We start from the raw sequence: 13,407 nt of genomic DNA, 5'->3' as shown, positions 1-13,407 counted from the left end.
ATCATGTTTCATAACAGTGGGTTAGGGAGAAATAATAGAGATATACATGCAGTGGCAGCTCATGGGTACTGAATTCAGGGGGGCTGTATACAAAAATAAACCATGCAACTTACCTTATTTAAAGATTAGTTCCATGAGCGTTATCTTGTAAGTTGCAAACTTTTGAATCATCATCTTATTAAAATTCGATATGTCGTTTAACATAGTCTTTGCAATGGAAAACATAGCTAATGCAGTCAGTCTCTCTTCTCGCATCGTATTTCTGAGAATAGGATTTTACTCTCTTCAAACACGAAAAGCAACGTTCTGGTTCGGAAGTTGTCATTGATATGGTAATAGCTATGCATAGTAGTTTCACAACTTCTGAAAATGAGGCCTGCAAGTTCTCGGATAGAAGAAACTGCAAGAGCTTGACTGCGCCACTGATATTTCTGAATTCTTGTCTCTGATACAACACAGTGAGTTCCGTTTTTAGTTTGTCTTTATCGAACATTGGAAAAAGCTTCACACATACATTTAGGTCATTTTCAAGAAATTAGATTTTGTAGCATTCAAATTTTTCTTGGCACAGAAGAGAAGATAATATCAGATGATCTATGAACTGGAATCAGGTGTTAGCTTGTGTGAAAAATGCCGCAACTCTTGTCTGAATCCCTTCGACCTTATGACGCTTTTAGGATTTTCATTTTCACAGATCTCGCTGCTCAACTGTGCACTGTTCCGTATTGTCTGTATGGCATTAACAAAGCTTGATATGCAGAGTCGGCCTCGGTAGCATAGTCGATTGCGGGTTCGATCCCGGCCCAGGTCGATGGCATTTAAATGTGTTTAAATGATACAGGCTCATGTCAGTAGATTTACTGGCATTTAAAAGAATTCTGCAGGACAAAATTCTGGCACACCGGTGACGCTGATATAACCCCTGCAGTTGCGAGTGTCGTGAAATAAACCATAATTTAATTTCTTTATATGCAGATTTGAACCTCAGAAATATCTAACTGGCGATGTTGTAGTTGGTTGTATAATATATCTACACGATACATCAATAAATGAAAAAAATTGAGCCAGAAATTGAACTCTGGATCTTCAAGAGTACGGTGCTTGCCTAATTTATTGTAATGTTGTTAGATGTTTCAGGTTCCATTATGGTTTGAAAACATTCTAGCAATGGCTCCTTCTTCTCATGAACAACATTTACTGTTCTTATTTTAAAACTCCATCTTGTTGCCCCAGCTGATGGAATTGTCTTTGAAACACATTAATCTAATACAGACTGTGTGGAGATCGAGAGAAGAAAGCAGGGTTACTGGATAAATTAGCAAAAAATATGCGAGCATTGTAGGCTATTTTGTTTAGCGGCTCTTTCCATTATGAGATTCAACTGATGGGTACTTAATTTCACATTTCTCCTGAATTGTTAAAGTACTGAACTGAATAGACTGTAAATATTGTACAGAATTAATCACTGTTGCACTTGTTATACTCACAACATTAAAGAAAATGTATTTAAAACTGCGCGCTACTGACAAACTGCTGCAAATTTTGCAGCGCCTGGAAACTCTGAATTCACGGTGAGGGGCAGCAGAGGGAGGGGTAAAACTAACGCGCAAAGCATCCGAGACGAGACTGGCAGCTCCAGGGGAGGAAGTGGCTTCACCAATCCGTCCTTGTCTCTTGTTTCGCTCTGGCATCACCAGGGGAGGAAGTGACTTTACTAACGATTGCAAACATGTTAATGAGAACGAAATTCTTAAAAAAAAATTCGAGCCACTAAATAGAGATTGTATAATAAATGTATTTCATAACATAAAATGAGACAAGAGCCACAAATGTCTGGGGGTGCTGCAGCTCCGCAGCCCCCCTTCGAAAGCCACCCCTGTATACATGCCATCTTTTGCTATAATTAAGATATCATGAGGATGCACAGCATATTGAAAAATCTGATTTTCGACAAAAATTGACATATCATTCACCTTTTACCTTGGAACTACAGAATTCGTGTACAATAAGTTTCAAGTGATTATGAAAGTGAAATTCGTAATCATATATCGTAACAAACCGTTTTTTCAGTGACTGAATCACATTGCTTGCTTGTTCCGAAGTTGAGAAGTGTATGCAGGAATTGAAAACCAGGTCTCGACCTTTGTTTAGCTTCAAGACTCTAAAATATAAAACAATATATGTACAACTAAGATCATTACCAGTATTTTTCTGTTGTGATCACGAAGTAAGCACTACTACTACAAAAACGAAAGTAAAAATAATAAAATCAACGAATGACTACCTGTTTCCTTGTAGATTCATTGGCAGGTGTTTCATGATGGTCTCCATGATGGCCAAAATGATGTTCTGCATCTTCCTTTTGGACAGAAGTCTCTGTTGTTTCGCCTGCACCTGATGCTAATATGAAACAATTTTCAATATATTGCGTATTTTGTACAGAATTACACATTTTCTTTGATTCATGTTTAAGCTATTATTTTCTTCATTTAGCACCATCCTGATTAATATAATATAATATGTAATATAATATAAGCCATAGATCCCCAATGGAGCAAGGCCTCCTGCTTGGGCAGGGGTGGCTCGAGTCTTGACCATCAGAAGAGCCGACTTGATAGTCTATATCAGTGGTCGTCAGCACTCGCTGAAATGTGCAATTGGTACGCAGTGCCGTTCCGTGTGCACTGTCGTGCAACAGGGAGAGATAGAGAGCATACCTGCAAGCAGCTACGAGAGCACTATAGTGCACTGCGTTTTCCGCGGGTAAGGGAGGCTAGCCCAGCGTGCTCTGTGCTGACGACCCCTGGTCTATATTTACATTCCTAGTTTTATTGTCCACAATTACATTAGCACTGGTTGTTGCTGCCGCTCAACGTTGGTTGACTGCGTCCCACCACCGTGTTCTTTGGCATCCTATTCTGGTCCACAGTCCTCCTAGCTGCAACTTGAACTCGTCCCCCATCTAATATAATTCAACACTATGGAGTTGTAAGAATCCAGTTGACTTTATTCTCGATTCTCCTATCAAATAAGTACCAAGTGTGATACGGCCACTCATTTTCTTGTGCTGTGGTTATCAAAAACTTTACTTTCTTGTCGACATGGACCTTTATACTCGTAGGTTATATGTGGTGCACTTTCCATTAACACATTCATACTACAGTATTTTAGAAAGCAAGTGGTTACCACTCTTGATATCAAATTTAAAGTTTACGGACTCAGATTCAGGGAAAAGGCAATAAAAACTCTTAGCACTGCCTCCTTTGAAAGGACAGATTTACTGTATGGAGGAAAAGGAAAATCTGTCCCTTGATATGTCTCCAGGCAAAATTTACTAACCGTTTTTCGCCCATGTCAACCATATTAATCACATCTTGTTACTCGTATATTATGTCATTGAGAGTAATGAATTTTCTGTCTTATAGGTGTACCGAAATTCTTCACACTGTCACGATGTTAGACTCTACAATGGTGTCAGTTAACCATTAGACTCTACAAAGGTGTCAGTTAACCTACTGTAGAGGAGTTATGAGTTAACAAACTTCTGTGTTTCAAGATTTGTTGAGAACAATAAGTCGGACAAGGAAAAGCTAAAAATAAGTCATGAAACTGAAGATCTCAACACAAAATACAGTACTTTCACCATTTGAAAATGTTCACAGAGCTATGTGGTTGGTTGCTATACAGTATCTCGTTAGTTAGCAATGTGAAGAATTCCATTTTTTTAGCTGAGGACACCTATATAAGTGAAATTAATTCCCCAGGATAATAGGGTCTAAAGCAAAGAGATGCACTATCACCTTTACTTTTTAACTTCGCTCTAGAATATGCCATTAGGAAAGTTCAGGATAACACAGATGGTTTGGAATTTAACGGGTTACATCAGCTTCTTATCTATGCGGATGACATGAATATGTTAGGAGAAAATCCACAAACAATTAGGGAAAACACGGAAATTTTACTTGAAGCAAGTAAAGCTATAGGTTGGAAGTAAATCCCAGGAAGACAAAGTATATGATTATGTCTCATGACCAGAATATTGTACGAAATTGAAATATAAAAATTGGAGATTTATCCTTTGAAAAGGTGGAGAAATTCAGATATCTTGGAGGAACAGTAACAAATATAAATGACACTCGGGAGGAAATTAAATGCAAAATAAATATGGGAAATGCGTGTTATTATTCGGTTGAGAAGCTTTCTCATCTAGTCTGCTGTCAAAAAATCTGAAAGTTAGAATTTATAAAAAGTTATATATTACCAGTTGTTCTGTAGAGTTGTGAAACTTTGACTCTCACTTTGAGAGAGGAACAGAGATTAAGGGTGTTTGAGAATAAGGTTCTTAGGAAAATATTTGGGGTAAGAGGGATGAAGTTACAGGAGAATGGAAAAAGTTACACAACACAGAACTGCATGCTTTGTATTCTTTACCTGACATAATTAGGAACATCAAATCCAGATGTTTGACATGGGCCGGACATGTGACAATTATGGGCGAATCCAGAAATGCTTATAGAGTGTTAGTTGGGAGGCCGGAGAGAAAAAGACCTTTGGGGATGCCGGGACTAATGGCGGGCAGCAATGAACCTGGGGGTTCCTTAAAAGCCATTTGTAAGTAAGTAATAGGATGATAGGTGAAAATGATGGCTAGCAGTGTTGAAGTTTTTACATAAGTGAGAAATATCCAAGCAATTTTCTGGGTTTTTTCATTCTGAGACAGGATTTTCTCTGGTTTCAAGGGGAAAAAATGGTCAAATTTCAGCTTTCGTATGTAGAAATATCATTGCTGTAATAACTTAAATTCGAGATTAGTGTTTGCAAAGAAAAAGGAAAAAGTGGAGGGAGGTCCAAATAAAAAAAAATACGTGGATACAATAATTCACTAAAATAGATATATCTCAGCCTTTTTTAATGACAATTTCAAACTTTCTATGACATTTTACTCCTAAAATCATGTCTTTTTTAATGTCTGGGGTAGAATTTTAATATGATTTTCAAAATTTTAAGATAATTATATTTCTTTGATTCTGAGGCAAAAGGTAATATGTCAATTTTTGGCGAAAATGAAATTTTACGATATATTATGCATCCTGATGGTATCTTTATTGTGGCAAAAGAGGATATGCATATATCTATTATTAACCCTTTGTTATGAGATATGATTATTATGATTTTATACAGTCGTTCAAACTTTAAATGCTCAATCCTGAAGAACTGCAAGAAATTACATATTACATTTTGTCTTATTGTCAAACGCCTGGCATTAGAAAACAACAACAAACAACAACAACATTTTGTCTTGGAGCCACAGATTTTAAGGAAAGAATTTTAGTGGTACTTCTGTAGAAGTATGGACGTATGTTTTCATATGCAACAAAATAAATTTCTCTTCCAGTGAAAATTTTCTAATAACCTAAAGAATGTGTGTAGGCATACCAAATATCATGCGTTCCGAAGTATATATATATATATATATATATATATATATATATATATATATATATATATATAACTTTTTGTATGGAATAAAGCAAAATATTAAAGTTAAGGGAAATTGCAATCGAAGTATGCTATTTAAAAACTCTTTAAAAATAAAGTCACAGCAGTTAATAAGACCATAAATGCGCACTATGTAATGTATTTTTCACATAGCAGAGAGTATTTTAAAGAAGATACATATTTTTTTAATTTACTGATATTTTACCATATTTAACCATCCTCGCTCCTTAATTAATAATTTTATTAATTTATCATGCATATATTCTAACCACAGTTTGAGTACAAACAAAATGTTTTATTGCTCGAAACTTTCCTGCATGTTTGTACTATCTACTTGAATAAATTGTTGTATCGGAATCAAAACTAAAATGACAGAAAGAGATTTAAGACTGCAAAAATACATTAATTAATATTATTTTATAGTAGCATGTAAGACCAAACTGCATGATAGTATGTTAATAAAGACAGAAAATCACAATATTTTTTTTTCCATTTTTAACCAAAATATTTTCAGGTCTCCCCTTAAAAATCCATCACTCTCATTGAATTTGAACATGCGCTCTGGTATCTAATGACAAACATGCAAACTACTCACCCATTGGGTTGACTCGTGGCTAACGAGAAAAACAGGGTATGGTGCAACGTCACATTCTTAGTCATAACATGGCTAACATTGAACAAGTTTATATTATATAAATGCACGTTTTACAGGAGTGTGATGTAGCATTTTTTTTTAACTCTGAACTTTTATTTATATTTGGCAATTGTCATAATGGCCATGACTAGATAGAGATAATCATGTGACTCCAATTCGTGCTGTAGCCTGTCTTTCTCGTTAGCTATGGGTTGATTTCATAGTAATATAAATACATCTCCAAGTTTCGAAATGAAAATTTTAGTGATCATCACAGCACCAAAAACTTCAGCCTTGCAGTTAAGTCTACTATGTTTAGGTAACAAAAACATCTTTAATTGTTAAATTTTCTTAAACAAACTCAGGTTTCATAAATAAGTTGGAAAGAATATGTAAAAACTATTAAGTTTCATAATAAGAATGCACTGTTACTTACTATCAATGCCTGTAGCTGTGGAAACATGAGCAATTAATGTACTCATATCTGCTCCAACTGATGAAGAAGTAGGAGTCTTTTCTGTTGTATCATTGAGAAGAGTGCATGGGAATGGTTCATTTAAGGCAGATGTAGGTGACTCTTTCTGATTAGTACATTTATCAGTGATAATCTGTGACTGTCCAGTATTTGACTGTGATTGAATGTCTCTTTCAATTTGACGTTGAGTATCAAGTCTAGATAATAAAGATTGAGAAGTATCTGCTACACTGTAGAAAATAGGTGTAGCTGCAGAATTTGTTGCTTGTCCTGTTGTTTGTTGAACATTTTTCTCTGTCGGTTTTATTGCTGAAAATGCTGTTAGAAAAGAGTCATACATAAAGTTCTTTAGAACTTATATTAACAAAGTAAGTAATGTTACGAAAGCTGTAGTGTCTGCATTTAAATTCTGATATAAAATATTCAACAATATTGTAAAACTAAAAAGAACTAACACTTTGAATCAAGTTCCAACTGCAGTATTGGAATATGTAAGTTACATCATCATACATGACTGATCATGTGGCCCAGGCCATTCCAACACAGCGTTTGAGGGTTAGGGCACCCGGACGCTGCCCTGTGTCTGCCCTAGGTGGACCCCCACTCCTCTCTGTCGCTGCGGCTGTGGTGGTATACGAATGCATACGATCATCAACTCTACTAGTCTGTTCGATGATATCCTGCAGGAATTGCTGGATTATGCGTTCCATCACTCATTCATTCATCCTTAGGGTGTACTATTGTTTGTGCTTAACTGTTTTGAATAAGAATGAAGAGAAGTGCGTTGACAGTCGGTTCAAGATTTAGCCTCTCTTGGGAGGGCTTGTATCTTATCTAATCTGACGACAACAATGTTCATTGTTTAATATGTCATATCAATGTACAGACATAATGTACAACATTAAGCGTCACTTTGAAGTTAAACATTCTGATACCCACGCTCATATTATCGGCGAAGAGAGGAAGGCATTAATAACGAAACTAAAAGTCGAAATGCAGTCTTCTTACGACGAGATAAATATCATTTCAACTAATTAAGTACTCTGAGAACAATATAATTAAATTATTGGTTAGGTTATAGTAAGTTTATTTTGAACAGTTGTCAACAATTATTATAAAAAGTTTGTTAAACTGGTGAAGGATTTTCTGTCTGTTTAACTATGTATATATTTTTTGTATAGTGACAATGTCATTAAAAATTCATTTTCTCTTTCTTGCGCAGCACATTGAGCCAAGTTCCGAAAGAACTGTCCATGCAAGCTATATTGTTGTCCTAAATATCGCCAAAAGTAGCCAGCCTTTTATGGAAGGAATGTTTGTAAAGGAGTGCATGATTTCAACTTCAGAGATATTGTATCCTTTCCTGGTGATGTTATTTGAGTCAATTAGTCTCTCTCCACAAACAATCTGTCACTGCATGTAGGAACATTGTGAACATTTTTATGACGCCCTTTTCTGTAAATGTTGAGCAGGTTCCAGTCAAATTCCAAAGAGAATTGATAAGGCTTCAGTGTGACACAATTTTGAAAGATAGATATTACAATATTCCAGGCGGCTCGTTGCATTTTATAAGAATTTGGAACAAAAAGAGTTTCATTTATCCACGCATTCACATGCAAGTTAATTGTTACGTTTGCATATATATACACCTTTGCCAAGAGGAGTAGATTATTCTACGGGAGCTGCTCACTTGGAATGGTCTGATGTGGCCTACTTCCAACATATTTATTTGTCAATGGAATTTAGGCTAACTGGCCTGTTTCACTATCATGGCATTTCTTCTTTGGTCTGCCCAACCACCTATCTCCTGTAAACTTGTAATTAAGTAAGTAAGTACCATCCCTGAACCGTGATCAACAACTTCTTCAAACACCCTACACATGAGGCATGTAAAAGAAATTACTAATAAATGCGTCTTTACAAAAGACGAACAGTAAGTATAAAAAATCAGTAGGTAGTGACAGTACCAGTACTAATGACATTTTTATGTTAATATTGAGCATAGTATGTTCTCTTGGTTCTATGTTGAAGCTTAATTTGTATAAAATCGCCTGTTCAAAAATATACAGACCTTGAGTTGGTACCTGGGATACTGCTGGAGAAGAGACCATGCCAAAATCCTGTCCACCGCATGCCTGCTTTTTTAATTTAAAAATCTTTTCAATGTCTCTCTTCATTATTTGTATAATATGGTGACTTGTAACTGCACTTCTATCAGTAAATGAGTATCTTGAAACATTTGAGTTCGTTTGTTCAAGGCATAGAATCTTCTTTGGTGGAGAATATGATGATGGTGGCTGAAATTTTATGCAGTTTTGTCACATAGAAATTGAATGAAATTACAGTAAGTAACTGTTTTATGCCACAAAAAAATTGAATAAAATTATAGTAAATAATTGTGTTTCTTCATTTAAAAATTTAAAACAAAGTTACTTATGCTCAGAAAACCTATATTTTTTATTACTACAAATTCAAAAACAATATGTGGAATAGTTTTCAAAAGGAAAATACAAAATATGAAAAGCACTACTATAATAACCCTCAAAGAGGAAGGAGGATTAGGTGATGAAGCTGACATATCGCTGGCTCAATATTACAAGGTTCTATGTCTATATCAGAAATATTACTACATACACCCTTGTAACATTTAGCCAGCGATATGACACGAACATTCTTATTGTACCATCTATTCTGTTTTTATCAGGTACCAATGATATTTCTATTTGTAGCTCACTTTTTTAATTTCGATTATGTACCAAAATGTAAACTAAAACATTTGTTTTCTGCATTGCACACAGTACCATTTTTTATAATTCCACGAAGTAAGATATACATTGCACGGTTAAAATAGATGTACTGGTATGTAATTAATTTTGCACCAATTCTCATGATATAGATATTCGTTTCCTGCAAAGATTGGTATGTGTGCTTTTTTTGGCGATTGCCTGCATGCAGCACTGAGCATGAAACGTCCAGCTGTAATAATGACGTCACTCAAAGTCAGCCAATGATGTTAGGAATATGAGTAAAGCTGGGATATGTCATTAGACTTTACATGAAAAGTTAGCTTATTTATTTAACTATGATTAATTTTACTGCAATATTTAACAAATTTTAATTGTTATAATTAGTCATAAAACATGCCTGTACCACTGGTATAAAAAATTACGGTTTACCGTATTTAACGATGCTCCCAACTGCTGAGGTTGTATCAATGTCACCTGGCTGTCGCATTTAAACACACTTAAATGCAATCGACCTGGGCCTGGATCAAACCCACAACCTCTGGCACAGAAGGCCAGCATTCTACCAATTGCACCACCCAGGCCAACTGTACCAGTATATAAAGTGAGCTTCAATAAGAAATTAAACATATGTATACAAACAAATATAAGATCAAATAGTGGGTAAACAATTGAACATTCAATTTCTAAATGTATAATGAGATTTTCAGGCCCAAAGGCTTTTTCGCTGCTAATACAGTAAAACTGTGAAGACGAGGCAAGTACTGAGCATGATCGGAAGTATTTAATTTACTCTTTCCCAGGGGCAGTGCAAAAGGTGACATACCAGACTAATATTTTAAAATATATATGTGTGTGTGTATTTTTTGTAATTTATTACTATACTAGCCGTACCCGTGCGCTGCACTTGTTAGAAATAAATATAAAGTAATCACATAATTAAAATAGGGCATCTGGTCCAGGGAACATTCGTGTTTGATAGAAGGATAAATCATTTAATATGTTACTTAATTGAAATTGTATTTAAATAATTAAAATGCGATCATTTTGGTCCAGAAACCACTCATTTGGTGCAATGATAATTCCTTTAACATGTTTCTTAATTGTTATTACATGCAAATAATTAAAACATGATCATTTGGTTCAGAAAACATCTGTTTTTGGTGCAAGGATAATTCGTTTAACATTTTTCAAAATTAGACTTGAATGCATCCTTTAATAAATCACTCCAAATTAATAGAGTTGATTGTGTACGAAGATAATTTTTATGTTAACCTTACTGTGCATTTTTTTTTTTGTTTGTTAAGTTTATTTTAATCACGCCTTAACATCTATGGTCATGTCGCGTGTTTAGAATGTATGGGTATATCAGTAGACCGTTTTTACTCTTGTTGAGTTCCTGTTTCTATTATGTGTTGTAGATGGCTTGTGTTCATGTACAGTAACTGATTATAGACTTTGATTAATGTTTTTGGTATTGGTAATTGAGGCGGTGTTGAATCATCGCATGTATCTTTCCAATCCAGCATTTGCCTTTATGACTAAGGGAAATCATGAAAAACCCCAGTCAGATTGGTCAGCCACGGGGTTTTTTACCCAGGACCTCCCGAATGCGTGTCTCAAATGCTACCGTCTGAGCCAACTCGCTCGGTTGTATATCATTGTTTATACAAATAAAAAAAATTAGGTACCTTACATAAATATTATTTGAAGAAACACAGAAAATGAATATGGGTAAATTATGAGTGCAAGAACGCCATTTCGTGACACCTTTTAAAATAACTCAGCTCCAATGAGCTCTATGGTAAAATGCTTATTTATTATGGGCTGTATGGTCCAGTAAAAATACTCATCTTTACGACAAAACTCTTAACTATTATGTTCTGTTAACAAAAAGAAATTTAAGAGTATAAAATTAGAGTATTTTATATGGACCAAATAACGTTTCAGTAATCAAGTTATACAATATTTCGACAAAATATCAAGTTTTCTGTGTGTAAAGATCTATTTTCATCTTATCTCAGTCCTCATATGTAGTATTACATCAATCTAGAGAAACTACAAATTTCAAAGAGTGAAGGAATTATCCAAATTAGCTTCTGAGATTACTTCATACAAACATACAAATATTCTCTGTATATTAATATTGATAAATGTCAAGGCCGCTTAAATAGACGGAGTCATTTGTTTCTATTTCATTATAGCCATTGACGTCATTCCTGCAATAACTCCTATGTGACATTGATTTTCATATTTTGCTCTATTAAATAACTTAAATAGTTATACAGCAAATAATACAATTTCCTATATGTAATTATATTTCTTTCTTTCGGAAATGTAAGAATTCACGATCTCCTGTGTACCATGCCATAGAATGAATAAATCTGTTTTTTCTTCCTACTGAAAAATGTTATAGTTTGCACAAGGAGTTATGGAACAATGACGGTATAATCTGAGGCGGCAGTGAAAATGTATTGTATTGTTATTTTAAAACTCTTGTATATCCTTAAATGTCAGTCCTATCAAAATTTTGCTTGGAATAAAACTTATCGGAAATCATTTTTAAAGAAACTTTTGTTATGTAATATTTTTCACAAAAATCAATAATAAGTGATATATTTCGATTTATTTAATTCAGGCCCCCTTATAACTCCCCTTTTCAATAAAGTATTTTGAATGTCATATAGCCTAAAATCTAATTTACAACGTACTTAATTTATATTCCAATTTTCATCGAAATCCATTCAGCCATTATCGCGTGAAAAGGTAACAAACATCCAGAAAGACAGACATACAAACAAAAATTTCAAAAAAGTGATTTTCGGTTTCAGGATGATTAATTATACATGTTTGGACCAATTATTTTTGGAAAAGCGAAAATTACCAGAAAAATTTCGGTTACAGATTTATTATTAATATAGATTTTTCGATATGATATCACATAACATTTCCAAAGACAGGTTTCATCCCCAAATACAGATGTTTTCAGCTTACAGGAAAATGTTCTCTTTTGCCTTTAGTTGATATGCATACAGGGTGATTCACGAGGAAAGGTAAAAAATTTAGGATACGATATCTTAGGCCATTTTGAGTGAAGAAGTTCGTATGAACAAAGGTCTGTTTTCGAACGATGGCAGAGCTAGATGCATTTTTTTGGTAAAATGTCTCACCCCAATGTGAATCAGACGTTACCCTATGCTGCTGACATGAGAACATGAGACAAGGTCACCGATCGCAATGAATGACATAACATTGGAATCTGCATTGTGAGCGATGTAGATAAGAGAAGTTCATTCACCTCACAAACTGGGTTATGGGGCATTACACATGTCCAATCGCCTGCCCTTGTCTGATGTAACGACACAGAACCAGCACATAACACAAATACACTATCACTTATCAGTTCACAGCAGTTCAGTCAGCTACCTACATTACAGTAATTATACAGGTACAGTTTCAGAAGTGTTAAGTTGTGCTTTTCAAGATGTCTTATAAATTTTCGACTACAGAATACACCAATATTGTGTGTGTTTATGGTTTGTGCGATGGAAGTTCCTTGCATGCCATTGCTGAATATGAATGACACTTTCCGAACAGAAGGGTACTATATCGAAGAGTATTTACTGTCATTGGGGTTGGATGAAAGACTTGGTATAGCAAAGGAAGGGGGAAACGAGAGATGTGCTAATCGACCATATTTTGGATGCTGCATAAAGAACAGTGTATTAAATAAGGCCAAGATCAGAACGAGTAAAGAGATGGCAAGTACCCAATGTAGGCAAAAAAACAAAGAAGTAAAGAGGAACTTAAAGAAGGACAAAAGGAAATGGACTGAAAGCCTAGCAAAAGAAGCCCAGGAAGCTGCTAACAAGAATAACATTGGAGAATTATATAGAATAACTAAAGTTTTAGCAAAAAAATTCTTTTTATCAAATGTACCAGTTAAAGATACTAATGGAAACATTTTAGTAAATGAAACTGACCAGTTAGAGAGATGGTGTGCAGATTTTAAACAAGTTTTAAATAATGATGACCAGAAGGTGTCAAGGAGGAAT

At 34.7% G+C, this 13,407-nt stretch overlaps 1 protein-coding gene across 1 annotated transcript in view; it reads right to left on the bottom strand.

Annotated features, from left to right (window-relative positions):
• Positions 1–13,407, bottom strand: part of LOC138709142 (uncharacterized) — a 71,747-nt gene that overhangs the window by 18,835 nt on the left and 39,505 nt on the right. Inside the window, exons 5-8 of the mRNA XM_069839678.1 lie at positions 8,680–8,905; positions 6,570–6,926; positions 2,285–2,400; positions 2,060–2,161 (exon numbers count right to left, since the gene is read on the bottom strand). Of these exons, the coding sequence (XP_069695779.1) occupies positions 2,060–2,161; positions 2,285–2,400; positions 6,570–6,926; positions 8,680–8,905 (801 nt within the window). The remainder of the gene's footprint in view (positions 1–2,059; positions 2,162–2,284; positions 2,401–6,569; positions 6,927–8,679; positions 8,906–13,407) is intronic.

Source organism: Periplaneta americana, chromosome 11 (genome assembly GCF_040183065.1).
Source record: "Periplaneta americana isolate PAMFEO1 chromosome 11, P.americana_PAMFEO1_priV1, whole genome shotgun sequence".
In the NCBI taxonomy this organism is placed as follows: Eukaryota; Metazoa; Arthropoda; class Insecta; order Blattodea; family Blattidae; genus Periplaneta; species Periplaneta americana.
This window is presented reverse-complemented; position numbering and strand designations above follow the sequence as displayed.